The sequence below is a fragment of the Camelus bactrianus genome, chromosome 15, assembly GCF_048773025.1.
Source record: "Camelus bactrianus isolate YW-2024 breed Bactrian camel chromosome 15, ASM4877302v1, whole genome shotgun sequence".
NCBI lineage: Eukaryota > Metazoa > Chordata > Mammalia > Artiodactyla > Camelidae > Camelus > Camelus bactrianus.
In genome coordinates this window covers 57,298,474-57,324,595 of record NC_133553.1, presented here as the reverse complement: position 1 = coordinate 57,324,595, position 26,122 = coordinate 57,298,474, and the positions used below count along the sequence as shown (strand labels likewise).

At 34.8% G+C, this 26,122-nt stretch overlaps 1 protein-coding gene across 1 annotated transcript in view; it reads right to left on the bottom strand.

Annotated features, from left to right (window-relative positions):
- The window catches only part of REL (REL proto-oncogene, NF-kB subunit), a 34,585-nt gene extending 8,731 nt beyond the window's left edge, over window positions 1–25,854 (bottom strand). Inside the window, exons 1-9 of the mRNA XM_074341177.1 lie at window positions 25,499–25,854; window positions 16,400–16,542; window positions 14,348–14,496; window positions 10,068–10,159; window positions 2,850–2,990; window positions 1,635–1,739; window positions 1,309–1,521; window positions 664–732; window positions 450–521 (exon numbers count right to left, since the gene is read on the bottom strand). Coding sequence (XP_074197278.1) covers window positions 450–521; window positions 664–732; window positions 1,309–1,521; window positions 1,635–1,739; window positions 2,850–2,990; window positions 10,068–10,159; window positions 14,348–14,496; window positions 16,400–16,542; window positions 25,499–25,508 — 994 coding nt within the window. The 5' untranslated portion in view covers window positions 25,509–25,854. The remainder of the gene's footprint in view (window positions 1–449; window positions 522–663; window positions 733–1,308; window positions 1,522–1,634; window positions 1,740–2,849; window positions 2,991–10,067; window positions 10,160–14,347; window positions 14,497–16,399; window positions 16,543–25,498) is intronic.
- Between the last annotated feature and the right edge of the window lie 268 nt (window positions 25,855–26,122).

Sequence of the window (26,122 nt, the reverse complement as noted above, 5' to 3'; positions counted from 1 at the left end):
CTTGAATGGTCTAAACCAGAAATTGGCAACTTTTTTCCTATAAAGGGTCAGACAGTAAATGTTTTAGGCTTTGTAGGCCACATAGTCTCTGTTAGAACTGCTGCTATAATACAAAAAAAAAGCAGCCATAAACAAAGTGCATTCGAATGAGCTGTGTGCCAGTAAAACTTCACAAATAAAGATAAGCAACAAGCCATTTCTTCATGACACACTGTAATTAGGAAAATTACCAGCATATAAACAAAATGCAATTTCTCAAACAATAAACCCCCAAAATATACATAGTTGCCAAACAGGACATTCAGAAGCTGAGATCAATTCATCCAATATTCAGAGCATGAAAAAAGATGTAGGAGTGGGATATATCAGAGACGCAGTTTTCACTCCTAAGAATGTGCAAAGCACTGGTCTCTCTAATCACAAGGAATGCTCTATAGGGGATAAAATACCTTTTTTGATGAATCTTCCTTCTCCAGTTGATCCTAGGGGGCTAGGTCTAGGTCTTTCAGGAAAAGTAACTCCTGTGATAAATTTTTTCCATTATTAAATGTAATTTGAAAAACAACTGTCTCAGTTAAAATTTGAAAAACTGAATAAAACCAATAAACAAAAACAAAACCCCCAAATTTATTTAAATCATAAATCCATCCTAAATATTCTTACCACAATCCTGCCACAGTTTCTGGAAGAGTAGACTTGTTTTTTGCTTCTTTGCTTTATTGCCATATGTATCTGGTTAGAAAGAAACCGAGAAACCATGTGAATCACCGCAGGATTACACTTCCTCTCCTCTAATAAATATATAGATGTTTTATTCCTATATAGAAAATGCTTTAAATAAATGTACATAATATGGATTTATAAGTGTTGAAAAGTGTGTTCCAAGTCAATAATGAAGGATATTTTTCTCTTAGTAAAAAAGAGTTTATAATACTCATTTTCTTATAGCACCTACAAGTCACCAATGTCAATTAATGCAAAAAGGGCCAAAATGGAGACCGCTTTCTGAATGGCAAGCTTGCTGTCTATCAAAAGGGTACAATAAGGACCAAAATGAATCTCAAATATAAAACAAATTTTGATAAACAGTTTGGATACTTTGAAATTATTCCAGATTTCTTTCCTAATAAAGAGATGCAAAGAGCACAAAGGTCAGTCAGTATAAAATCGACCAAAAACTTTCAGGAAAAGAAATGCAAATTATGAATAAACATAACTGTAATGCAAATGTATCTTACAAGAAAATGTTATTAGCTAGCATGACTAACTTTAAGAAATATATAATACATTACCACGAAAAAGTCATACCTTTTTCATCCGGCAGATATCTAAAATCCATAGATTCACTGACTTCCTGGTCAGAAGGTCTCCGCAACTGCATTTTTACTGTTACAGGTTCCGTTATTGCTTTGCAATATGGTGGAGTCTTGAAAACAATGGCTACTTGACGGTGTACATCAGCTTGTGAAAAGATACCTTTTGCTTCCCAATCGTTCAACACAAACCGAACTTCTATGTCATCTAGTGTATACGAAAGCAAACAATAATGGGAAAACAAAGTAAAATACATCTATTGATCTAAAATATATTCTGAATTCAATGAAACAAAAAAACAAAACAAACAAAAAATATACCTTTCTGAACTTTATCACAGAGTAGAAATATTTCATCTCCTCCTCTGACACTTCCACAGTTCTTGTTCACACGACAAATCCTTAATTCTGCAGTATTAGGAGCACCTAAGCATAAAGGATTTTTTTTTAATGAGTTGCTACCTTAGTAATATGTTTTATTCCTTTTTGATGGGTAGAATTTTAGGAAAACAATTAACAGCATAGATTAAAAACTTCAGTGTATAAATAAATTAAGGACATTAGATACTTAAATTATCCACATCTGTCCCTTTCCTTTCTTAAGAGCATTGCTCAACCTGGTTTAGAGCCTTATGACTTCATTTCTAGGCAATGACATGTCCTCTAATTAAATGTTTTTGCTTCTGAATTCTGATTCTTCCTATCTGTCCTACACACTGTCATCAGATTAATCTTTAAAAAATCACCACCACCATATGGCAATGCAATCTTCATGCTTCCTCTTATCTGGTTGATATTACTCCAGTGACTCCCTGGCATTCAAAGCCCTCCATGATAAGGCTACTGATCTACCTTTATAGCCTTGTGTTCTGTCCTTCTACATGCACAACAGGTATGATCATACACCACTGGTGGGCGCTTATATAGGAATATATACACACACACAAATAATTGAGGGCAATTTCATAATCTTTCAAAACTATAAATATCCATATCCTTTGATCTAGCATTTGCTAACATTTCTACTTCTGCAAATTTATGACATTGGCACAAGATATGCACATATAGGATATTTATTGTAGTATAAATCTGTTGAAGCAAAAAGAAAAAAATTGAGAAGGAAACAAACCAAAAATCTTGTAATAGGGTAATGATTTAATAAAAGTATGATACAGCCATGTAAAGACATATGCAGCTACTGAAAAGAATAAGCTGCCTGAAAGGGAAAAAGGTTCAAGATACAATGCTAAAAGGGAAAAGAAGTTTTAAAACAATCAGTGATTTTTTTAAAAACTTGCCAAAAATATATTATGTGAATGATAATGATGATGATGTGGTATCTGTGTGCATGTGTGTAGAAGAAACTGGTGAAATATCTTTGGAGGATGAGATTATAGGAGATTTGCTCTCCTTGTTATCTACTTCAGTAATGTTTGAATTTTTCCTATAATGAAGAAATTCTTTTAATAACCAAAATATTTAAAAAGTCACTTTTAAAAAGTCAAGTCTACAAATACAAGAAAATAAATTACTTACGGTTGTCATAAATTGGGTTAGAGACCAGAGGAGGTAGAGCAGTTGTCAAATTACCATGTTCATCAGGGAGGAAAACTTGAAAACATAATCTCACCACATTGAGGTCGCAATCTTCAATATCAAGCAGCTGTTGTTCAGGGACTGAACAGTACATTTTTTTTTTAAGAATATATAACAGTCACATAGAACTAAAATGTTGCTAAGTCATCCTCCCTGCCCAATATAGCCAATAACCTTGAGTAGCAACCAAATCTGCACTAACAAAAATAGAATGGTGCACAATCTCAAGACTGCCTTTTATCCTTTTCATCATATAGTCACTATTCAACATACTTAAGGTATGGCCATGGTCAGGAAGTAACTAGCCCTGTCATCTGAAATTTAGAGCAGAATCCCAGATTGACATTAATCAAATTTTTACAAAAATTGCTGCAGGTTATACACAGCCGAGAATAGGAATTCATGCATTAATTCAACATATATGTATCTAGCCCAGTCATGTGTTAAGGACTCTGTAAATTATCTCCAAATTCTTTATAAGAATGACTTCATTTTACAGATGAGGAACTGATTTTAAAGAAATGCAATCACTTGTACAAAGCTACACAGCTAAGAAGTGGTAGAGTAGGAATTCAAACTCAGGCAACTGAATCCAGAGCCTATGCTCTTAAACAGTGAACTCTATTAGAAAATTTTACATATATTTTGCATAAAAATGACATACAAGGGAATATCTACTAAAATTTAGATCAATATGTTAGGGATTAAATACCAAGAGGATACTAGATGAGGCAAGGTAGTTTCCATAAGAAATTTTATGTGCAAACTAAGTTTGTTAAAAAAAAAAAAACTATAGCAAGAAAATTTTATAGTTCTGAAAAAAAATTTTAAAAACATTCTTTATAACAGAATATAATATAATGACAGTTTATTAAACTGCTCTTTAAAAGAAATCCAGTGTCAGAGGAAAACATTACTGCCTTTACAAATACTAAAGTGTAGCAATCACACAACTAGCATATCCATATTTTTTAAAAGTGTGAAATACACATATTAAATTATTTAAAAACCTTTATTTTTCAAGAAGCACTAAAATTTGAAATACAAATTTTGAACACAGTTAAAACCCAAGTTCTTAGTCTTACAGGCAATAACTAATGAAAATGACAAAGTAATTTTGACTGATTTTATTTAAAATACACTCACAGTCTTAGTAGCTATCACAACATTAAAAATTATTCCGTTATCAGCATTCTTAAGCCTAGCATCTGAAAGAGACTACAAAACCAAAAAGCAACTAAAAGGTCAAATATTTTGAAATAAACACCTGTACCACAGCAGCATACTCTACTGGCACAATTATGTAGGCAATGAGGTATAACTCTTCAAAATCATTTTTTTTATAGCATTGTAAATTTAGAGTTTAAGACATTAATGTTTCTCAACTCCAAAGATGAGTAATCAATACACAAAAAGATAAATTAATAAAGTGCTCTGACAAGTTTAAAAACAAACCTATGTGAACAGATAAACAAACTGTGGCAGCCAGAGAATTAAAAAAAAAAAACAAAAACAAAAAACCCAAACTATGGATATATACACCAACACGGATGTATTTCAAAAACATGATGTGATAAAAAGGAACTGGATATAAAATATATACCATATGCTTCCATTTATATGAAATTCTAGAAAAGATTAATTGATGGCAACAGAAAGCAAATTAACAGTTGACTAGGGCCAGAGGAGGAAGAGGGAATTGACTGGGGAGTGGGTCAAGGAAATTTTGGAGGAGTAGTTAGTGGTGGTAGTGGAAATACTCCTTACTTTGTATGGTGGTGTTATATATATCTGGGTAGATCCTACTGTATATAAATGAGGCCTCAAGAAAAGTTTATTTAAAATCTTTTAAAATAGTACATAAAAGAAAAATAAACTGGGTAATAAACCAGGACTGGGAATGAAGATGTATTTATTATAAATCACAATATCACAGAAACCCAGAGAGGTGAGTTCAGAATAAGAGAACTTGTTTTTCCAGATACAGCCTGCCAATTTTGTAAAAGGTGGCTAAGAGGATGAGAAATTGAGATGAACTCTCAAAAGACTGTAGGTGAAAAATAAAGGAGTTCAGGGTCTGCTAAAGATGGAGGATCTGATAAACGCCTGGTGCTCTGACTGGGGCTCTGGAGGAGCTGTACCCTAGGAGTGAGGGTGAACTGGATGGAAAGATAGCAGACCTCACAGTGATGAAAGCCCAGCTTCAGACGACCTAAATCATTCACTGATACTAGATGATGCGGGATTGCTGTGAGACCAGCCACCGACCAAAAGAAAGTCTTCTGAAGGGAGGTAACAGCCTAGAACTAAAAATTTTTCATATAGGATGACTGGTATTCTATTTTAAATAAGCAGGCATAGAGGAGACAAAGCAATTTCTTTAAAAGAAAAGAAATATAACAGACTACAGAAACAGACCAGAAAGGTTCCAAATAAAGAAGTTTTCAGACACATTATTTAAAATACCTATACTTAATATATTTAAGGAGATGAAAACAATATTGAGAATTCAGTAGAGTACTTGGAACTATTAGAAAAGGAACCAAACAAAATTCTAGAACTGAAAAATACAGTAAACTGAAATTTAAAACATCAAATTTATCAACTGTTTTATAGAAAACATTTTGTGTCCTGTCTTTCTACATGCCACGGACTAAAATCTATTTACCAGTGTTCTATACGAAGAATTTTCTAAAGTGTTGATTTGCATTAAAGCCTCTGATTCATTTGAAAGCTGATTTTATTTTTAATATGGCAAGAAATAGGGAAACCAACTTAAATAACCATTTTTTCCAGCTTCACTTACCAAGTATTTCCTCCCTTTCTCTTGAACTGACATGCTACCACTGTTACATACAAAAGTCTCATATTTTCACAAGTCTGTTTCTGTGCTCTCAGTTTTACTCCACTGGCCAATCTGTCTATTGTTACCCCAACACTTGGGGTATTAACCTCTTAATTAGTACTTCTTCATAGGAAACCCTAATATCTGATAAGGTCAGTTTCTCATCTTCTATAAAGTATCCTCCTTTTCCTGTTCAGAAACATCTTATCATACTTAATGATATCTTAATGATAATCTTGTTGGGAGCCTGGAATTTCACTGAACCTGGGTATCAGCTTGGGGGAAAAACCCATCTTTAAGGATAATATTGATATTAGAGAACATGATATACCTCTCCATTTATTTAGGTGTTCTCTATTAGCACATAATAAAATTTTATAATTTTCCCTAAAGAAATCTTAATCATCATTTCTTACATCTGTTGCTATGTATTTTATATTTTGACAATATTTCCTTTATTTGCTGATGTATAAAAAAGCAACTGGCTTTTGTACATTAATTTTGTACGTTACATGCATTCACACTTTTAAACTTATTTTAATAATTTGTATATCCTTTTGAATTTTCACTATAAATACAGCTTCCAGTAATTACAGTTTTATCTCCTCATTTTCAATCAGGTCTCAGTGCACTAGCTACAATCTCCACTACAATGTTGAATAAAAGTGGCAAGAATACACATCCTTTTCTCATTCCTAATTTCAAAGTGAATGCTTCTAAATGTTTCCTACACTTAGCATAATGCTTGCTGTAGGCTTTTTAATATATACATATCATTCTATAATACGAAATACCTCATATTATTCTGCACTGTGAAAAATGGTACTCAGTTGCAAAATCTAGCAAAAGAAAGCATGAGACCAATCAAATTCTCTTAATTTTTTCTTAAACTAGTTTAAAATTTCCCTTTACACTTGATGAAAATGATACATACACGGTAACAACTATTCTCCCTAATTGATCTTTAGAAATAAATGTTACTCCTTAGTCCTAAGAGTAGCATATATGTAGTAAGAATTTCATTTTTATCTGAAAAAACAGTATAATTTATTTCCTTTGGAAGTAGGGATTAAATTTTTTATACCAATTACAATACCTACTAGCTCAAGAGAGCTAACACAGTGGACTAGGTGGCAGAGATGCATATAGAAGACAGTCCCCACCTTTCAGAGTCTCACGATTTAGTGAGGGAGAAACATGTAAATAAGGTATAGCAAACTGTATTAGAAATATGTACAGCACTTTGAGAAAACATAAAATATGTTGCTGTCAGAGAAGGTCACAGAAAGGTTAAAGAAGTGACCCTTCAATTTGAGGGATGAGCAGAAAGAATTCACCAGGTAGATTAAAGCATTTCACACAAGGGAACTGCAAGTATAATAACATATAAAAAATATGGCTCTTCTAACATGGCAAAAACAGAGCATGCATGCTTGCACTCAGTGTTGGGGAAGGAGGGACTGAGAGCTGACAGAGAGGATGAAAGCTGGAGATGATGCTGGGATGGAAAACAAGGATCAGATTATGAAGGACTATGAATGCCATGCTTGAGAAACTGAATCTATCAAGTATATCAGTTGCCCAAAGTGTGGTCTATGGATCACCTGCGTTAGAATCAACTAGAGCAGAGATTTTTGAACTGTAGTTTGGGACCCACTGATCATAAAATTAATTTACTGGGTTAGACATGCATTTTCTTAAAAAAAAAAAAAAACAAATGAAAAGGAATTGAATAGAGAGTATATTGCACCTAGTAAGAATATTTTTTATCTATGTGTATCGGTGCGCATCTGTGTGTTCTGAGCAGAGAAATAAAATCTATTTCCTACTGTGAGTTGCGGGCAAGAAACATGGATCTAGACAAAGGCTTCTTAAAATGCAGAGTCCAAGGCCCTGCACCAATCTATCAAATTAGTGAAAATGTGACCTGGAATCTACATTTTTAACAAGTATTAAGGGATTCCTATGCGCACTCAAATTGAGAATCACAGCTGAAGATTATTTGGAGCTACTGAAGGATAATAAGGAGAGTTCTGAAATGATTCAAACTGATTTTAGAAGAATGTGTTTGGATGCAGAGTACAAACACTGTCAGGAGGATGATCAAGAACAGAGGCAGGAACACAAGTTTAGAGGCTATCAACAATGGTCCAGGCTAAAATGATGAAGCTGACATTCCTACAACGGTAGTGAGAAGAGTGGAGAAGACTGATTGCGACATGGTCAGGGTAGGTGGCCAAAGCAGTTTTTCTGGAATAGTAAAGGGTTCAAGAGGAATAGTGGAAGAGACGGTAGGAAAGGTATGTTGGAGCTACATGACTTTCAATTCAGGGCCATTTACTTTTTAAACTATTGAAGGAGCTACTGCAACTTTTTAATCACAATAATATGTTCTAAGATTATTCTAATGGTGGGGAGGGAGTTAACACAACTCAAATTATGAGATAAGTTCCTAAATTAGGAAGACAGCAAAAGGACTAGGGGAAGGAATGAATGTTAAAAACAAACAAACAACTAAACACAAAACATAAATACCGTGAATAATCAACTGGCAGGATCGTTCTCTCCCCAAATCTATATTTAACTGGGCAGCACAGCAGAGATAGGACCATGAGCCTGGAAGCCAGGCTACCTTTTAAGTCCTAGCTCCATCAGGTATTATTTCCTTGGGATTAATTTTCAAAAGTAGAAAATTTCTGGGTCAAGAGTATGCTCATTTAAAATTCTTTTTTTAAAAAATATTTTTTGAAAGAGTGATTGATTGATTGATTGATTGATTGGTGGGGGGAGGTATTTAGGTTTATTTATTTCTTTATTTTCAGAGGAGGTACTGGGGATTGAACCCAGGACCTCATGTATGCTAAGCATGAGCTCTACCACGTGACCTATACCTTCCTCTCCTCATTTAAAATTCTGATTCATAGCTAAAGTAAAAGAACAACTTTTAAAGAGGTCATCAAATCTAGATGTAGTATGAAACAGGAATAATGTATTATAAAATAGGGAGATTATAAATAATATCTACTGTTTATTATTTTTTGTTTGTCAAGGAGTAAATGTTAAGTACTTTATGTATACTATTTTATTTAATCATTATAACATTGCTTTACAGAACAGAAAACCAAAGCTTTGGTTACATAACTTTCCCAAGTCAGGTAGCACATATAAGTGGCAGAGCTGGAATCCAAATCCACATCTCCTGATTAAAGTGGACAAGGCATTAAAAAGGAAGGTGTAGGAGGAAAAAGGCACATAGGCCATCTATGGAAGTTTGGGGGTTTTTTTAGTTTGTTTTTGTTTTTACCAACCCAGAACAAGACATGGTATTAATAACATACACTCATGTGGCACTTATAATAGCTCCTGGTACATAATAAATGCTTTACATGTTGTTACTTCTTTTAATTCTTGTAACAACTTAGGAGGTAGGTACTATCATTATCTCCACTTTTATAAATAAGGAAATGAAGGCACAGAAAAATTAAGGAAATAATCACACAAGAGCTCACAGTATAAAAATAATTATAAAAAATAAAGCTTTTTTAGTAAAACAAGAATAACTTAAATGTTTATTAATAGATGACTAGATAAATTACAATCTACCCAAACCATAGAATACTCTGTTCAATACCCAAAGTATGCATATTTAAGTAGTTGCAGATGACTTTACAAAAGAGACTACCATCGTGTAGGATGCCAGCATTCAGCCTGGTAGTCATTTTTCTATTCAAACAATATGGCCCCTTGCCTATTCTGTAGCAACTGTGGCACAACTTCCAGGTGCTAACACCAGGTGGTTTCATCCCCAACAAAACCCACTGGACAGTAAATATCTAGCCATAACACAAATGCACTATGCAAATATTTTATATAGCTTCTACTATTTCTATACTACTTCCACACTGGGATTAATTTAAGTTTCACCGCTGAATATGCCCTTGAGTTAAACGCACCCCAATACCTTATATCCATAGTGCCTATTCAACATTCGGTAAGGGGTATGTGTGTATCGTCTGCTGGAGCGGCAAAAGGAAGGCCACGTTCAAAGACAATCTGAATATTTTTGAGGTTTTCTTACAGAAAACAATGACACTCTTTACTGATAGTAGAAAGCCTTGTCTCTGTAAGAACTGATTTTCAACACTAAAAGATTTTAAATATACTTGATTCCTCAGATACAGGTAGAAGACAACAAGTATATAAGTGAACACAGAACTTAAGACAACTTTTAAAACATAGGTTCAAGATACAAATAGAAATCACAAGTAAGACAATATCCAAATAATAGAAACAATTATATCAAATATACTTACCATTGAAAGGATTGATTCCTGCTCTTATTCTTGAAATAATAGCTTCTTTGACTTCCTTTTTTTTTACACATCGGATACCCAAATTTTGAAAACTAGAAGGAAAACACAGAACTTTCAAACTATGTTATGGTTAAACACAAGCATATATAAATGAGATTTTACTGAAGAATATTATAAAAATCAAGCATATATCCAACACTGAAGAGTCATCAATTTACATCATATTATAAAAATGTGAGGATAAAAAAGTGGGGTTATATTTTTTAAGAGAACTGGTAAAGTAGTATATACCACTTTTACATACAGTCTTTTACAATTACATCTTACTAATATGTCTATGTCAAATATACTGAAGTAGACAAAGATTAATAGGAAACTGACACAAAAAAGCTAAAATTCACCTCAAATCAGTAAAATCTGTATATTTGATAATGTAAAGCAACAGTTGGAAAAGATGCCCACAGGCTGACACCTACAGGTATGGTTTTGCTGAGCTCATAAAAGGGTTAACATTTTAAAAAAATGTGCACAGACAACCAACATTTAAAAATCAGATAACTACATATAAACATCTAGATTTCTGGCTTCTCTAGAACATTTTAAGGTCTAACAACAGTAGACTGACACAGAAACACCTGACTAGAGCTGAGCACCTGTGGCCCCATTTATGCAGGGCTCTCCAGTTTGCTACAGTGCCTGCTAGCCCTCGGCATCTGAACCTCTCCACTCCGTGGACATCTGATTTTTTTTTTTTTTTTTAACTTCAAATGACTTCACTGTTAGTAGCAGTGGGATATGTTTTATGCCATATCATATGAAGTAATAGTAATTATTCATCACCAGAAAGCATTGAAATATATATATATATTTTCATTAGAAAGATGTTTAATGGTAACAATAATATTTAACACAAGTTTCAAAATGTCATTTATGGAAAATTTCTTAACAGCTACAAATATTACAAATTTGCATATGTGTAGTACAGATGATGGTGGGGGGAACTCCCCTACCACCACCAGCATACTTGTTCCCACATGGAAAAACCATGACATCATTAAAGTTGGGTGGGTGTGAATAAGGAAGCAAAACTTGGTTATAATAACATTACTCTCTCTTCAAACTTCATATGGACGTTCTCAACAGGAGGCTGCTTGCCCTGTTTACCCTCATGTTATGCTCTTCACCTTCACCACGCTTGTGACTTTGTTAGCACCTAAATTATCTTTAATATTTCCTTCCTCTGCTTCCAGTAATTAAAAAACAAACCTTGAACTCGTAATTTTTTCTTGAAATCCTGAAACTACAACCCTCCTCAAAAGTATTCCACTTGTCTGAAAGATTCTTAGCTTGGTTCTTACTTTTTTCCTTGACAAAAGATTTTAAAGAATTCTTCATTTTAATATATTTATATTCTACATGATTTTGTCTCATCTGAAAAACCATATTTGACTGCTAGTCACACAATATTAGAAATAGCAGGGATTTCTGAAATTCTGACATGAGGAAACCATGGATCATATCGAGATTATTTGGGGTTCTTACTATGTACCAAAAACTCTGGAAAGTACTAGGAATACACAATCCCTCCTCTCATGAAGTCTAATGTAGGGGTTGGCACAATATAGTCCATGGATTAGATCTCGCCTACCACTGGTTTTTGTAAATAAAGTTTTACTGGAACACAAACTGATCTGTTTGCATATTGCCTCTGGGTGCTGTCGTGTTACAATAGCAGAGCTGAGGCACCAGAGACCACTGGGCCTGCAAAGCCTAAAATACTTACTATCCAGACCTTCACAGAAAAAGTTTGCTGATCTCTAGTCTAGTGAAACAGATAGATACTAAGTAATCACACACAAAAATGCTAAACTGAAACCATGATACGTTTTATAAAGGAGATATACATGATGTCACAGGAGCCTATGATGGGAGACAGTTGATCAATTAGTGTGTCGGTGATAGAGGTCACTGAGAGAAGTGGAAAGACACAAGACCTATTTAGGAGGTGCCTATCAGTGACTTTAATGTGTACACTTGTGTGTGTGGGGGTGTCAAGGATGACACCTTTGGCACTTTTACAGCAACCACTAAGATAAGGTACATTGAAAGACCAGTTTTGAGAAGAAAGAGATATGATCAGGGTAATATCATGGTTTGGGGCATATTCAATTTGAGGTGCTTTTGAAATATTTAAGGGACTATGTCAAAGAGGCCATCAGACTTATTACCATTCCCCACTGAAAGGTACTAGGGATCCTTAGAAAAAACTGATGATTTCAAGGCTGGGGCAAGAAAAGTACAAGTAAGTCTTGAACACTTTGCTGTGTCAGAAAGTAAAGAGGTGTTCAAAGAAAGATGAGGACACATCAGGACACAGGAAACAGTCTGAGGGGGCTTATACTGGTCAAATTTGGGTCAATTTGAAAATTAAAATAAGATTGCTAGTAGTGGACTAGCATTCAGTTATAACAAACTGAATATAAGAATCCACTGGTCTATATAGTGGTAATTTTTCAAATTGGGTAGGGAAAAGATGGGAGTTTTTCTTTACAAAGAATATCAACAATGGGAAAAACTAATATCACATCTCCTGAAGCGATTATTTTGAGAACAATACAGCATTACCTCTGCAGATTCCTTGTCTTCTTTCATGTTAAGGTGAAAATACAACCCATGCTATTCATAGTAACATGGATATGATCATAAGCAACCATTGAGACTAGCCCACACTGAACAACAATCTTCAAAACAAATAACCTTAACTCTTCAAAAATGTGAACATCATGAAAGACCAAAAAACGCCAGGAAACTGTTCTAAATTGAAGAAGACTAAATAAGCATGACACCTAAAAATAGTATGTGCTCCTTAACAGAATCCTGAATTGAAGGGAGAGAGGACAGCCACAATGGGCATTACTGGACATGAGTAAGGCAGTCCAAAAATTAAACTGCCCGTAACCAAGATCGAGAAGGAACAGCCAGAAAAGTTAAAGAAGGAAAATAGGAGAGTTTGTTCTCACAAAATCAGAAATCAAGGAATAAGAGTATTTTAAGAAAGGAGTGGTCTACAACGTAAAATGCTGTTGGAAGGTCAAATAATATAAACAGGAAGTATTTCTTGCCAAGTTTGTATAACTAGATATTTCATGTTTTGTGTTATTATTGAAAGAGGAATATTTCAAAAGTGCATTTTCTAAATGGTTACTATTAGTATTTAAGGAGGCTACTAATTTTTTCTTGTTGCATTTAGTTTCATTTTGCCTCAAAAGCAATACATGTTCACCACAAAAAATGAACTATAAAATAAAAACAAGTTAAAAGAATATAAAACCCCACAATTCTTCCCACCCAGAGACAACTACTATCAACACCTTAGTGTTCATATTACCATATACAGGTACACATTTATTTTTTTAAAAAATTAGTTATCACACATTGTTTTAAAGCCTACTTTATTTACCTAAATGTTGGGAATATCTTTTAATACAAAGACACATTTACAATGTTATATTCAAGGCTACACAGAAATACACTGAATGGATGTAACAGTTTATTTAATTAATCCCCTTTTGTTTATTATTTGGATTGCTTCTAACTTTTTCCATTACAAACAGAGTTTCCATGAACACCATTATAGCTAAGTGTCTGAACATGCTTAATTAGAAATTATTTCCTCAGGATAAATTCCGAGAAGTAGAATTGCTAGTTCAACAGATAGTCATATTTTTCAGGCTTCTGCTAGGTAGCTGTTAAAGGGCCTACCAGAAAAATTTTATTAAGTTATACTCTCACCAATATGATGAACAGACCCACCCAGCAGCCTCACCAACATAAAGTGTTACTTTTTTTTTAATCTTAACTGTTGTTAAGAATTGTTGTTTATAACTGCCCTTTTCAAATAATAATTCCAGTTTTCCAGTTGATCTTCTCACATCTGGTAATTTTTAAGTTAACCGTTAACAAAAAGATAGAGTAAAAATTCATGAAAGAAAACCTTTCATAAGTTGCTCAAAGAACGAAAATCACAGTATAAAATAAGTTTATGTTTACTTTCAGTAACAATAAAGAAGTATTCCTGCTACAGTCAGGGGCTGCATCTACTAATAAAGAATGAAAGCATAGTGCTAATGCAAATAGTAAGAAAATTTAAATGTTTACTAAATAGAAGTACGATGAGGAATTCATTTATTCTGTTAAAAAATAACAGATGTACATGGATAGAAAACAAGAGCATCTTATGCTTATCCTACTCCTGAAAATGTCTGTGACTGTGTACTTACAACAAAGGTCTGCGTTCTTGTCCAAATTCTGCTTCATAGTAGCCATCTCTGCAGTCTTTTCCTACTAAATCATGAGGATGAGGTTTATATGGGTCGTTCTTTGTTACTAATGTAATTCTCACTTTTCCTTTTCCATAATAGTTCATAATCTGAAAAGGGGGTAAATCAAATATATGATCCACAGATATATCACATTAAGAACTGATCTACTAAATGAGAGTTCAATTTATATAATATAGTTAGCGCTGGATAAAGTCCAATTGACTGGCAACTGCAGTTTGGATGAAACTTTCCAGAGAATACCTGCAGAGAAGAATTTACCTCTCAGTTCCTTGGCATATTATCTTCTGTCCTAATTTCAATCAGTCATATCATCTGGTTCTGCTTATTTTAAAACAAGAAAAATTATACCAAAATATTTTCACAGAGCATGAGGAAATATTAAGATGTTGAATCACAGAATGCCATGCTCTTATATTCATAGCTATACCATAAACATCCCTTGAAAGTATATATTTAAGCCACTTTGGAAATGATACCACATCAATATGATCATTTTACTTAATATGTGACATTTCATTTCACAAAAATATTTGTTAATCAATAAGCATATCTCAAGTGTTCACTGTACAATAGGCAGTAAGTCCAGTTAAGGTTTGCAAAATTAAGTTTTCACACAGTAAGTACATCTAGAACACAGAGAATGAAGAAAAGGGTTAAACACAGGAGAGGGGGAAGGACATCCTGAGCACGTGGGGAGAAGCCAATGTTTAGTTTGGAAGCTAGCAAGTTTGCAAGCACAAAGCAGGGAATGTAAAAACCAGCATACAAGGGAGTGAGGTAACTAAGCAAGAATGGGTGGCTTTGCAGATAAAAGGGCATTAAAATCCATAATTTTGATTTTAAACTTAATTTGAACAGTAACCAGAAAGTACTCATAGCCTTTCTGAGTAAGAGAGAAGGTAACAACTTAAAAGTATAAGGTAGGCTGATGGAAAACTCAAGCTGTAAAGTTGGTTAGAACCTATTGGAATGGTAGGGATACAGATCTTAAAAATATTAAAGAAAATGCATAAAATATGCTGAATTATGGAGAAGAGTTGAAAATCGCTCCTTTTTATTAGCATCTCTCCCATTTTAACATTTAAATAAAAAGACTTGTATAACTCAAATCCATATTGCTGCCAAAACATGTAATAAAAGTCAGGAATTCAGTATGTAATTTTGCCACTGGCTTTTTCTATAACTTAGCATTTCCTTTAAGTTCAACAGAATAAACTTTGTAAATAATCCAGTAACAAAATGATAAATTAAGATCTGTTGATGAAAGAATAAATAACACTTTTCAAAATCCATTCTGCCATTAAGGTTTTAAATTGGCATTTAAAGAATAAAAAAACTCATTAAAAATCGGATGAAATATATTATATAAATATAGTATATGTTATAAATAAAGCATACTACGGAAGTCATTTTGGATCAAAAACTACTTTCAAAATTTATGCTAATATGAAAAAACTGTATTTAAAAAAGTGACAATATTTCAAATCAGTCAACGCAACCCAGGGTATCAGGGATAGGCAATAAAGGTAAGAGGAAAAAAAAAAGACAAAAATATTCCCTTTCTCCATAGCACACAGATTAGCCAACTGATTGTAGGAGAACTCTAATTGAGTTCCCAAATGTATGTTTTTCATCTACAGAACAATTTTGCTCACCCCTGGAAGAAGAGAATGCTTTTTCCTCATTAGCTTTTGGTTCCATGAAAGACATCATTTTCCAAAAGCTGTCAATGTACACTAAGCACTAAAGAATCACTCTAGTTAGATGAATATACAAACAACGTATAACTATCTGCAGGGATGAAGAGCCCATACTATTTTTAAGAAACGTCCCTAGAGATCTATCCAATACAGATCAATTAAAAAGAAAAAAAAAAAAAGGAGGAGAGAAGCCAGTGGAGATGACTATGAAGAAGCTGCATATTTAAGGTAACTGCTGGAGCTATACTAAGAAGCAACTAAGAGATAACACAGGAGAATGGTCTATTACCTGGATGGATGGGTATGTTCGGTTGTTGTCTGTGCTGTGCTCCCCTGGAATGCTGCCTGCTGATCGTCCTTCACATTTGTATCGAAAACGCATTCCTCTTTGCCTGGGTTGTTCAATTATCTCAATATATGGGTTATATCCACCTGAAAATTTTAAAAGGGGGGGGGAAGGTGAGATTAAGATAGAAATAATAATGAATTTTAACTTTTTTTCCCAAAACAGTAGACTAAAAAATTTTCCCTTTAATATTAAGTAACAAAGTTGCAATGTAATGATTCAAGACTGGGTGTAAAGACACTTCTCTCTCCCATTCAAATTGAGCTCCCATACAATGTAAACACAAATCATTCAAATCATATTTACTGTTTAGTATTTTATCATTTAATATCTATAACTAACATCAGTGTAAAGTTCTGCAATAACCACTTCAGAGATATACACTTTTGACATGAGACCAAGCAGAAGGGTTTTCCCCAAGATTCCCCCAAAAGGCTCAAGAAGATAGTCTTCAGAAATACAATACTATACTCCAAAAGTGACTTTCCTTGATTTTACATTAGATTCTTAGCAATGGACTACAAGACTATTTGTCGAAAATGAAAATGTATTTAAATCCTTGCAGAAGAAAATGTTAAGTTTTTTATATTTCCATTGGTATCTTAGACTTATACATAATACACCAAAACAAGTTCCAGAAGGGTCTACAGGCTCAAAAGAAGCCAGTCAGTTCCATCTAAACCTCTTTGAAAGTAAATGACAAAATGGAGGAAAAGAAAAAAATTATTTACTTATAACAAATATAATTCAAAATATGCACCTTTAGAAGGAACTACTGATACACACAATATAAATAAATACCAAAGTAATAATGCTGAGTAAAAGAAGCCAGACCAAAAGAGCACATACTGTATGATTCCATTTATATAAAATTCTAGAATATGTAAACTAATCTATCATGAAAGAAAGCAGATCACTGGCTGCCTAAGAATAGGGGTGTGGAGTGGGTGGGGAACTTTGAGGGATGAAGGACATGTTAATTACCTTGAATGTGGTGATGATCCCAAAATTGTATACATATGTCTAAAGTTGTAAAATTGCACACTTTAAACACGTGCAATTTATTGTAGATTAATTATATGTCAATAAAGCTAAAATGTATGTATCTTTACCCCCTTTTATTATCCAAATCATGGAAATGACAATTCAATAAAGACACTCAAGTGTGCTTACAAGTAAGGTACTTAGTAAAGTGTCTATTTCAGAGGTATGAAGATATCTTCCACTAAAATATAAAAACAAAAATACCTTCCTCAATCAGTTTAGTGATTTCTAAATTCCCACATTTAGATATCCATTTCTTTGACTAAAGGCTTATCCTCTGTTAGAATGCAAGCAAATCTTCAGAAAGGCTAACACAAGCGGGTCTTATCAGTGAAATATGGGGAAGAGGCCTTTTTGAGTCCTACCCAGCCAATCTTAACAGTGAAAACCCTGGAAATGTTACTATATCTCTTAAGTCCCCTACTGTATAAAATGGGGATAATAATAATAGCACCTACTTCATAGGGTTATTGTGAGGACTAGAGATAACGTATGTTAGGTTCTTATCAAGTGTCAGGCATATAACAAATATTCAGTAAATGGTGTCTATTATTATTTCAGATGCTTTCTTGAAATCAGTGATTTATAATTATCACCATAAATGGTATTAACAACTGCTACTTTCAAGGATCTCACAGAACAGGGGGGCAAACAATAGAAATTGTTACAGAGGGAACGAACAAAAACAAAATTTTGTTTATGCTAACATAATTCTGCATAAAATGATAGTAAGTGCAAAAGAGTCAGAAATGTCTAATTATGTCAAAGGAAGAGAGTTAATGAAGCAAAAAGGTAGGGAGATAGGAAGGGGAAGGGAGAAAGGCAGGCATTCTAAAGAAAGGGAAGACTGTGTGGGAAAGGTGTGGTGGCACAGAGGAAAAGAGCTGAAGAATCACACTACAGCTCCAGTGGAAGTGGAGTACATTTCCATCCTTAGAAAGAGAACCGAAAGTCAGTACATTTGGGGATCTTGATTTCATTCTATGAGTGACAGAATCAAAGAATGGTTTTATGCAGAGGAATTACATGATCAGATTGACATTTTAGAGTAAGTGTTCTGGTGGCAGTGGACAGATTAAAAAGAAAGGAGAAAATAAAGTGATCAGTTTAGAAGCTGTTACGGTAATGGGGGCAATGATGAGGGTAGGTCTGAAATTAGGTAGTGATAATAGGAATGAAGGATTATTTAAAACATAAAATTGATAGTACTTGGTGACGAAGTGAACATCAGAGTTAAGAGAAAGTAGAGAACTATTGATGGTTCCATGCTTTCTACTTTGGGTTATTAAGTAGAGTATTATTGGTATCTTTAATTTTATTGTTTGGGTTTGTTTTATTCTTGTTTTTGAATTTACTACCTATTTGTTTATTCAAAAGACAAAGAGCTAAGGAATACTGACATTGACCTAATCAAGTTCATAATATTTATTTCAATTTTACTGAAAAACGTAAGGCATGCAGATGAGTATTTCAATTTCACACCCTTATATACCCTTGTATATTTCAAATAACCAAATTCACATTTCAGTTTCAAATATTTCACATCCTTAAATATCCTTGTAGGAGTATTTAAAAGAAAGTACATTTTCCTCTCAATACGAAGTTCAAAATACTCAACAGTAATTTTTAAGTGATGTATTAAATAGGTTAACGTGGTTGAATTAAAGGTCAAATAAATCCCTGCCCACTGCTTATTTAATGTCTTTGTGGGAAGTTGATATAGAATGACATCATTAATGGTAAGTGGCTAACTCTTGGGGGAGGAGTGTGAATAAAAGTGCTGGACTCATAGTGAGCATTCAAATTATTTCATTGGTTATACAACACTTCCTTACACTAGAAAGTGTGTTTATGAAAAAAGTCTCTAGATAAGAAAATAGAAAAGTAGTTACTGAAAGATTAAATAAAACTTTTTGAAAAAGATTTTTAAATTTGAAAAATGATAAATATTAGTTATATAACATCAAGTGCTTAAAAACTCTTGAACTCTATTCTTCCTACTGTAAAAGCTCTTTATTGGTAAAAAGTCAACCAAGTAACAAGAGTCTATTGTAAGAGCCTCCATTCTCCCAGCTGGAAATAATCTTCCCCTCCTCTAAACCACCATACTAAATTCACTACACCTCTGTACTCCTCACCCATTCATATTCTAATTTCTTTACCCATATTTATGATTTTAAAGAATTTGCCAGCTGTAAATCATTCGTATCATGCATCAGAACAATGTACCAGTTACTTCCTTCCTCAGTACCCTGTTTTAAAGTGCCATTCTTTCTGAAGATAAAAAGTGGTGAATTACAGTCATCTATGGAGTCGAAGATGGTAAAATGTAAATCAGGGAATTGTAGGGAAAATGAGTATTGTTAACTTAGATTATCTCGAATCACTACAGTTTGGAAAATCATAGAAATATCTTCAAAATTGGTTTTAAAGAAGTTGATTACTGTACTTTTCTTAAACCAACATTATGCAATATTTTTTAACAGTATTCCTATATTTTTAACAGTATTGTAAAATGCTAATATAGACCAGAGTAACATTAAAAATACAGTCAAAATGTCTGCAAGATCTATTTATGTTTTCATTTGCACTGAGGCAAAAAAGAGTGTTATCTGAGTTTTTAAGATTTAAAAAAGTACATTGAAATGAAAGTTAAGAAATTGATTATCAATTGTCAGAAATAGGCATATAGCTAGCACTGGGAATCACAATTAGAAAAAATGTTATTTATAGTAATTACAGTGTTGTTTTAAAGCACTTTTATATACATTTCTCACTTGATCCTCTTAACTTTAAACTTCATAAAAACAGGACAGAATTATCCCATTTTACATTAATAAAACTTCAAAATTACATGAAGTTATAAGAAAAAGAAATTATGAAAAACATTAGCAAATATGACAGGTTGGATTTCAGGGGTCAAATTCAAAGAACAACAAGCATTAAAGCTGCTGGGGATAAAGTCACAATAACTGATACAGCAAATAAGTTAAAATAAGTGCAACTTAGTTTAAGAAGATAATGCATCTTGGTAGAGGCAAGTGAGTATGTAGAGCCAATGAAATTCCTGGAACAGAGTTCATACTGGGGGTATATATCAGAATCACCTAGGTAGCTCTTTCAAAAAACATACATGTCCTGACCCCACCCGAGATTTGCTGAAAACAAACAGAAATCCATCTAAAGCCCAGACATGTTTCTGAAAAAAGACTTCCAAGAAATTCCAGCACACTCCTGGTTAAGAACCATTGCTCTAAAACATAACGTAGTGGAAACAACAATGCACATATTTAGAGAAGCAATCCAAAAATTCATGTAAAGGATGGGCCAGGGTGATGGATAAACTAGGTAGAGAAATTCTGACTACTTGTAACTCCCACTCTAAAAAACTTATCCAAATGCAAGCAAGAGAAAAACTCATTATTATAAAGATAACCTTCAACTGCACTGGTTTATTTAAAACAAATCTTTTACAAAGTTAACATTTTAACCATCATCAGTAATACTTCTTACAACACAGTAAGCCAATGTGTCAACACCTCAGTTTTGAATAACTGACTGGAGACTTCATCTCCCTCACTGAAGTTCTGGGTAACAGAGTGCCTGGGACCTAAAGGAGCAAATGGAGCTAGCATATACTTTTCCAAGTATCACCTCTACTCACTTTGCAGGAAAAGAAAGTATCTTTCTTCTCTCCTCAAACCTAGGAACCCCATTGAATTATGGTGATGATCTTCTTTAACTTAAGATACAGGTGAGTTTTTCCATTTCTTCCTAATTATGATCAAAATTTAGAGTTACCATTTCCTACATAGATAGAATTGCATCCAATTAAAAAAGGGGCAAGAAAACTTAAGCCTATTCCCATAAGGACAGAAAAAGACTACCATAGAAGGCTCAAAAGAAATCAAACGAAGGATAAGTTACATCAGTAAAGTTAGCAAAGGACACATGGTTTATCCATGAAGCAATTTTTTATTTACTTTTTTTTTCCAGAATGCTTACTATTATTTAAGTGGACAAAGAAGACCGCCTCCAAACATCACTCAGATTCTACTCCCCTAGTTTAAATATACACAAAATAATTCTAAATTGTTTAAAAGTAAATGGGCATTCTTACATATTCCTGATATATTTTCTACCTAGCATCTAGTCTAATTTTTATAGATGTTAAGGTTCCATAAAATTCCAGAATCATCAGGATACTTAAACAATGCTCAGGTGCCAAGTGTTTCTAGTAGCTCCTGTTTTCTAGAGGCCTGAGTCCCAAAACTGTCTCAGTACAGAAGAAAACTAACATTTATGGGCATGCATTATCTCATTTGCTCCTAACAAGACTCTGCAGTGGTTATTCCCATTTTTGTATCACAGAGTGGCAGAACTGAAATAAAAACCAACCCAGGTCCATCATGGGCTAAGGTCCAGGTTTATTCGAATATATCAGGCTGACTCTCTCAACTGGGTCTTAAGAATCCAAGTAAGAGAATTTACAGATGAGTATTTGACTATGTATGCACCACAAAGTAAATAAAAAATGTAAAAAAATTCTGGCAATAGAAATTTTACTGGTAGAGATTCCACTGTGGTTGGGAGGGTGTGGTGGAGGAATAAGCCTCAAAAAAAAAATGTTTACATTCAGGGTGAAAAAAGTAGAGAAACCAAATTAAAAACAGATGGCAGGGCCAAATCATCTGTCTTAAGGCCACCAGATTTAAAACTAAAAATCACCCGATGCTCATTTAAATATGAATTAAATTAATTTTTTAGTATAAGTATATCGAACGCAATTATTTGAGTCATATGCCTACAAACACAATCATCTGCAGAGAACACTGATGAAAGATGGAACAAAAGAAAATTCTCAGTCCCTTAAATTGTATTTGAGAACGATACCACACACACCTCAGAGGTTCCTAATTCTGATTCATCATCTGATTCCTCCCCAGGCAATTCACTCACTCATTCCCTTCACTCTGTATCACCTTAATTCTTTCATACCACTGTCATCTCTACATTTTCATGTGTTGCACTTCTGAAACAGCCTTCATGTTTATGTGTTTAGTCTTTTACTTAAAAAAATAATTCATTGCTTTAGCTATCAATTCCAGCTTCCAGCTCTATCATTAAAGATGAAGTTGTATCCTACTTTTACTGATTTTCCCCCTTACTCCAGAGAAATAGTTCTTTTGAAATTTACACTACAGAGTTGATGAGTAGTGCATTTACAAAAACAATTTCTTCATGTACTTCCTATTACATGACATAGCAGAACTTTACTAAAGAAAACTAAACATACTATATGTAAAATAGATAAGGAACACAGATTTATTGTATAGCACAGGGAATTATACCCAATATCTTGCAACAAACTATAATGGGATATAATCTGCAAAAAAACACAAATCATTCATTGTAAATTGACTACACCTCAATACAAAACAAGAATTAAAAAAAAGAATCACTTTGCTGTGCACATGAAACTAGCACAATATTGTAAATCAGCTATATACGTCAATAAAAAATAATTTTTTAAAAACTGTGACTAAAAATAAATTATCTAGATTTTAAAACGTAGTTTACCAAAGACAGTACTATTTATTAGCAAACAGAGCTATATGCACACAAGAACATTCGTACTTTCTATTGGATCAATGAGAAGCTTAAATTCAGACAAAAATAAGCCAATTTTAGTTACATCAAGCAGAATAGAATAAATACATAAGAGCAACGATTGCCTAACTATACATACCTTGAATGGGACTGGGAACATTTTTCTTAATGCCTATTTTAATTGTGTCAAAAGACTAGAATCAAGGTATAATTTTTTTTAAAACAAAAAAAACAGCTTAATAGAACCTGAACTGTGAAATCTAAATAATCTGAAAGTTTAACTGAACAAAATTTAGAATCATACACACATTAAAGCCCCAATTATTAATGGCACTTATATAATTTTATTTATGAGATTATAATCTGTTACTTTTGTGTTACACAGATCACATATTCAACTACACACACCTATTTATATATGACATCGGGTGAGAAATGAAGAAACAGTCTTAAATGCTTCGTAATCAAAAATACTACAGACTGTAAATTAAACAATGATAAATTAAGCAAAAGTTTGTTTTCTGTTACTCTTTTAGTTAAATTACTGTTTCAAACAGGATGAGAGTTCATAATTTAGTGAATCTTTTTCTCTAAGGTCTTAACAAGTGATTAAAGAAAGTACACTAAGCTTCCTTTTAAAATTTTTTACTTAGCTGTTTTCACACAACCAAATTACAATTTAAACAATGTGTTTTATTTTAAACAGTACCATTTTAATGTAACTCCAAAAAAGGCCAAAAAAAATTGCCCTATAACTTGCCACTCTTAAAATTTTTTCCCCTTCAATTTAGGGAATCAATTTTCACAGAAGCATAAAACATAGGGTCATTAAACAAATGTAAATTTATCACATTTTAAAATGATGTGGGTCTTAACAATACTCTCTGTACAAATGGCTAACTCTTTTCTTTCTCTTTTGAGAGAATAAGACGTATTACATTCATGTCGTATCAAAGTCTGGTTAAATTGCCAGCAGGCTGAGTTTTTTTTACTTAAAATACTGGCCATTCTTTAACTTTCACACAAAATCTTTCTGGTAACCAATAAATTAACCAAATACTTCAAGTCATCTTAGCACTTTTAATCTAAACATGCTTTGAATTTACGAATTTACAAGATTATCTGAAAGTATGGGGTCACTGAAGTGGGTAAAGAGAAAGTTGAAATATTTTAAACTACACTTGTATTCTCACATGAAAACCACAGACAAACTGAAATCAAATGTCATGTGAACCACCCCAATTTCCTTTTCAGCCTACAGCAGTAGCTACAGCTTTGTTCTGCTCAACCCTTTAAAAAAAAAAAAGTCCTTTATGCTCTCTACTTCCTCTTCTCTGCTAGTCATCAGCCGTCTACCGAGGGTCACTGTACCCGCGAGTAGGGAGGATGCCGGTCAAGCATAAACAAGCCTCCATCTTCAACCTCCTAGCTCGGAGTTAATGCACATTTTTAGGTCTCCCTACCTGTGCTCACGCAGCTCCCTCTGCCGGGAAAGCGCCGCAAGGAGCCTTGCCAGACCAGAAGAGGTCCCACTCGCAAGCAGTCTACTCGATTTACTTCCCTTAGGCTACCGGCTGACCCAACCTGTGGCTGGTTAGCAGGTCCCTCCCTTACCCTTTAAAGCATTTCTTGGGAAACTGGTCTCCCCCAAAGTAAGACAATCAGGCATTTATTGACTAAAAATAAATATTCACCTAAGTGATATAAAGTTGTTTTCATTCCTATCCGTATTTTAAAGTACGGGTATTCTAAAAATCTTCTTTCCCCCTTCCATCCAACAAAGGAAAACAAAACTCGACTTCTGTTCCATAAACTAGAAAGTTCGCACTTTACAGTAAAAGTTATCTGCTTTGTTGAAGCAACGTTTCCACTTATGATCTGTTAAAACAGCACTGGTAATTTTCAAAGCCGCACCGCCTTTTGTGCAACTGTCAGCAGACCAGCGATCGCCTCTTGGCAACTGATGAAATTAAGAAAGATAGACCTCTCCTGAGGTCGGAAGGTTCCTCATTCCTGTTCTAAAACGTAAAGCCACCATTTCAATATAAGTCAATTTTCAAATACGGGAACGCTTCGTCTGCCTTTATTTTTATTCTTACTACTTCTCTAATCCTAAAACCAAGTCGTCGGGAAGTTCTAAGGTTCCGGCTATTATAATAGCATCAAATTACAGAGCGTGACTTTGATTTCGCACGCAAACCCTGAACCAGGTCACTTTTTAATAAGGCTGACAATTTGCCAGAGGCGATTTTAAGGACAGAATGCGCAACAACCAAAACTGAGCCCCCGAAACCCTGAGCAGCAAGACCCCAGGACGAGCGCCTTGCCTCCCCGCGTCGGGCCCGGCCCGCGCCCCGGCCCTCGGTAGCCCGCGCCGGGAACACTCACCGGAGGCCATGGCTCCGCTCACCGCGCCGCACCGTTCCAAGCGTCCGGACCGGAGGCCGCCGCAGGCAGTCAGCCCGTCAGTCAGTCCGGTGGCCGAGGAACCTCTGCTGGCAGAACCCCCAGGCTCCCTGACCACCCCGGCGCCTCCTCTTCCTCCTTCCCGCCCTCCTCTGGCTTTGCGGCTCACACCTTCCCACCCGCTTAACTCTCGCGCTTCGGTCACCCGGCGTCGCCCGTCCAGGCTGCTGGAACCAGGGGCAGGGGGCGGAGCGCCGCGACGGCAAAGCGAAGGCCTGCCTGAGAGGCGAGCAGCCTGGCGGGAGCGGAATTTCCCGCGGCTGACGTAGGCCTCTCACCACCGCCTTCCCCAGGGCAGGGGCGGGGGCGGGGCGGGGGCGGGGCGGGGGCGGGGCGTCCCGCGACCTGCGCGCGTGCGTCGACCCTCGGAGGCCCGCGTTCCGCCCTGCTCGTACCAGAGCCCCGCCCCCGCTCCCGCCCCCTCCCCCACAGCCGCTGCTGGCGTGGGACCCCGTGTGGGAAGCGGGAGTGCGGAATCTTCGGGAACACTGGGAGCCCGGAGGTAACGGCTGTGAGCGGGCAAAAGCCGCCGGCTCGGGAGAAATC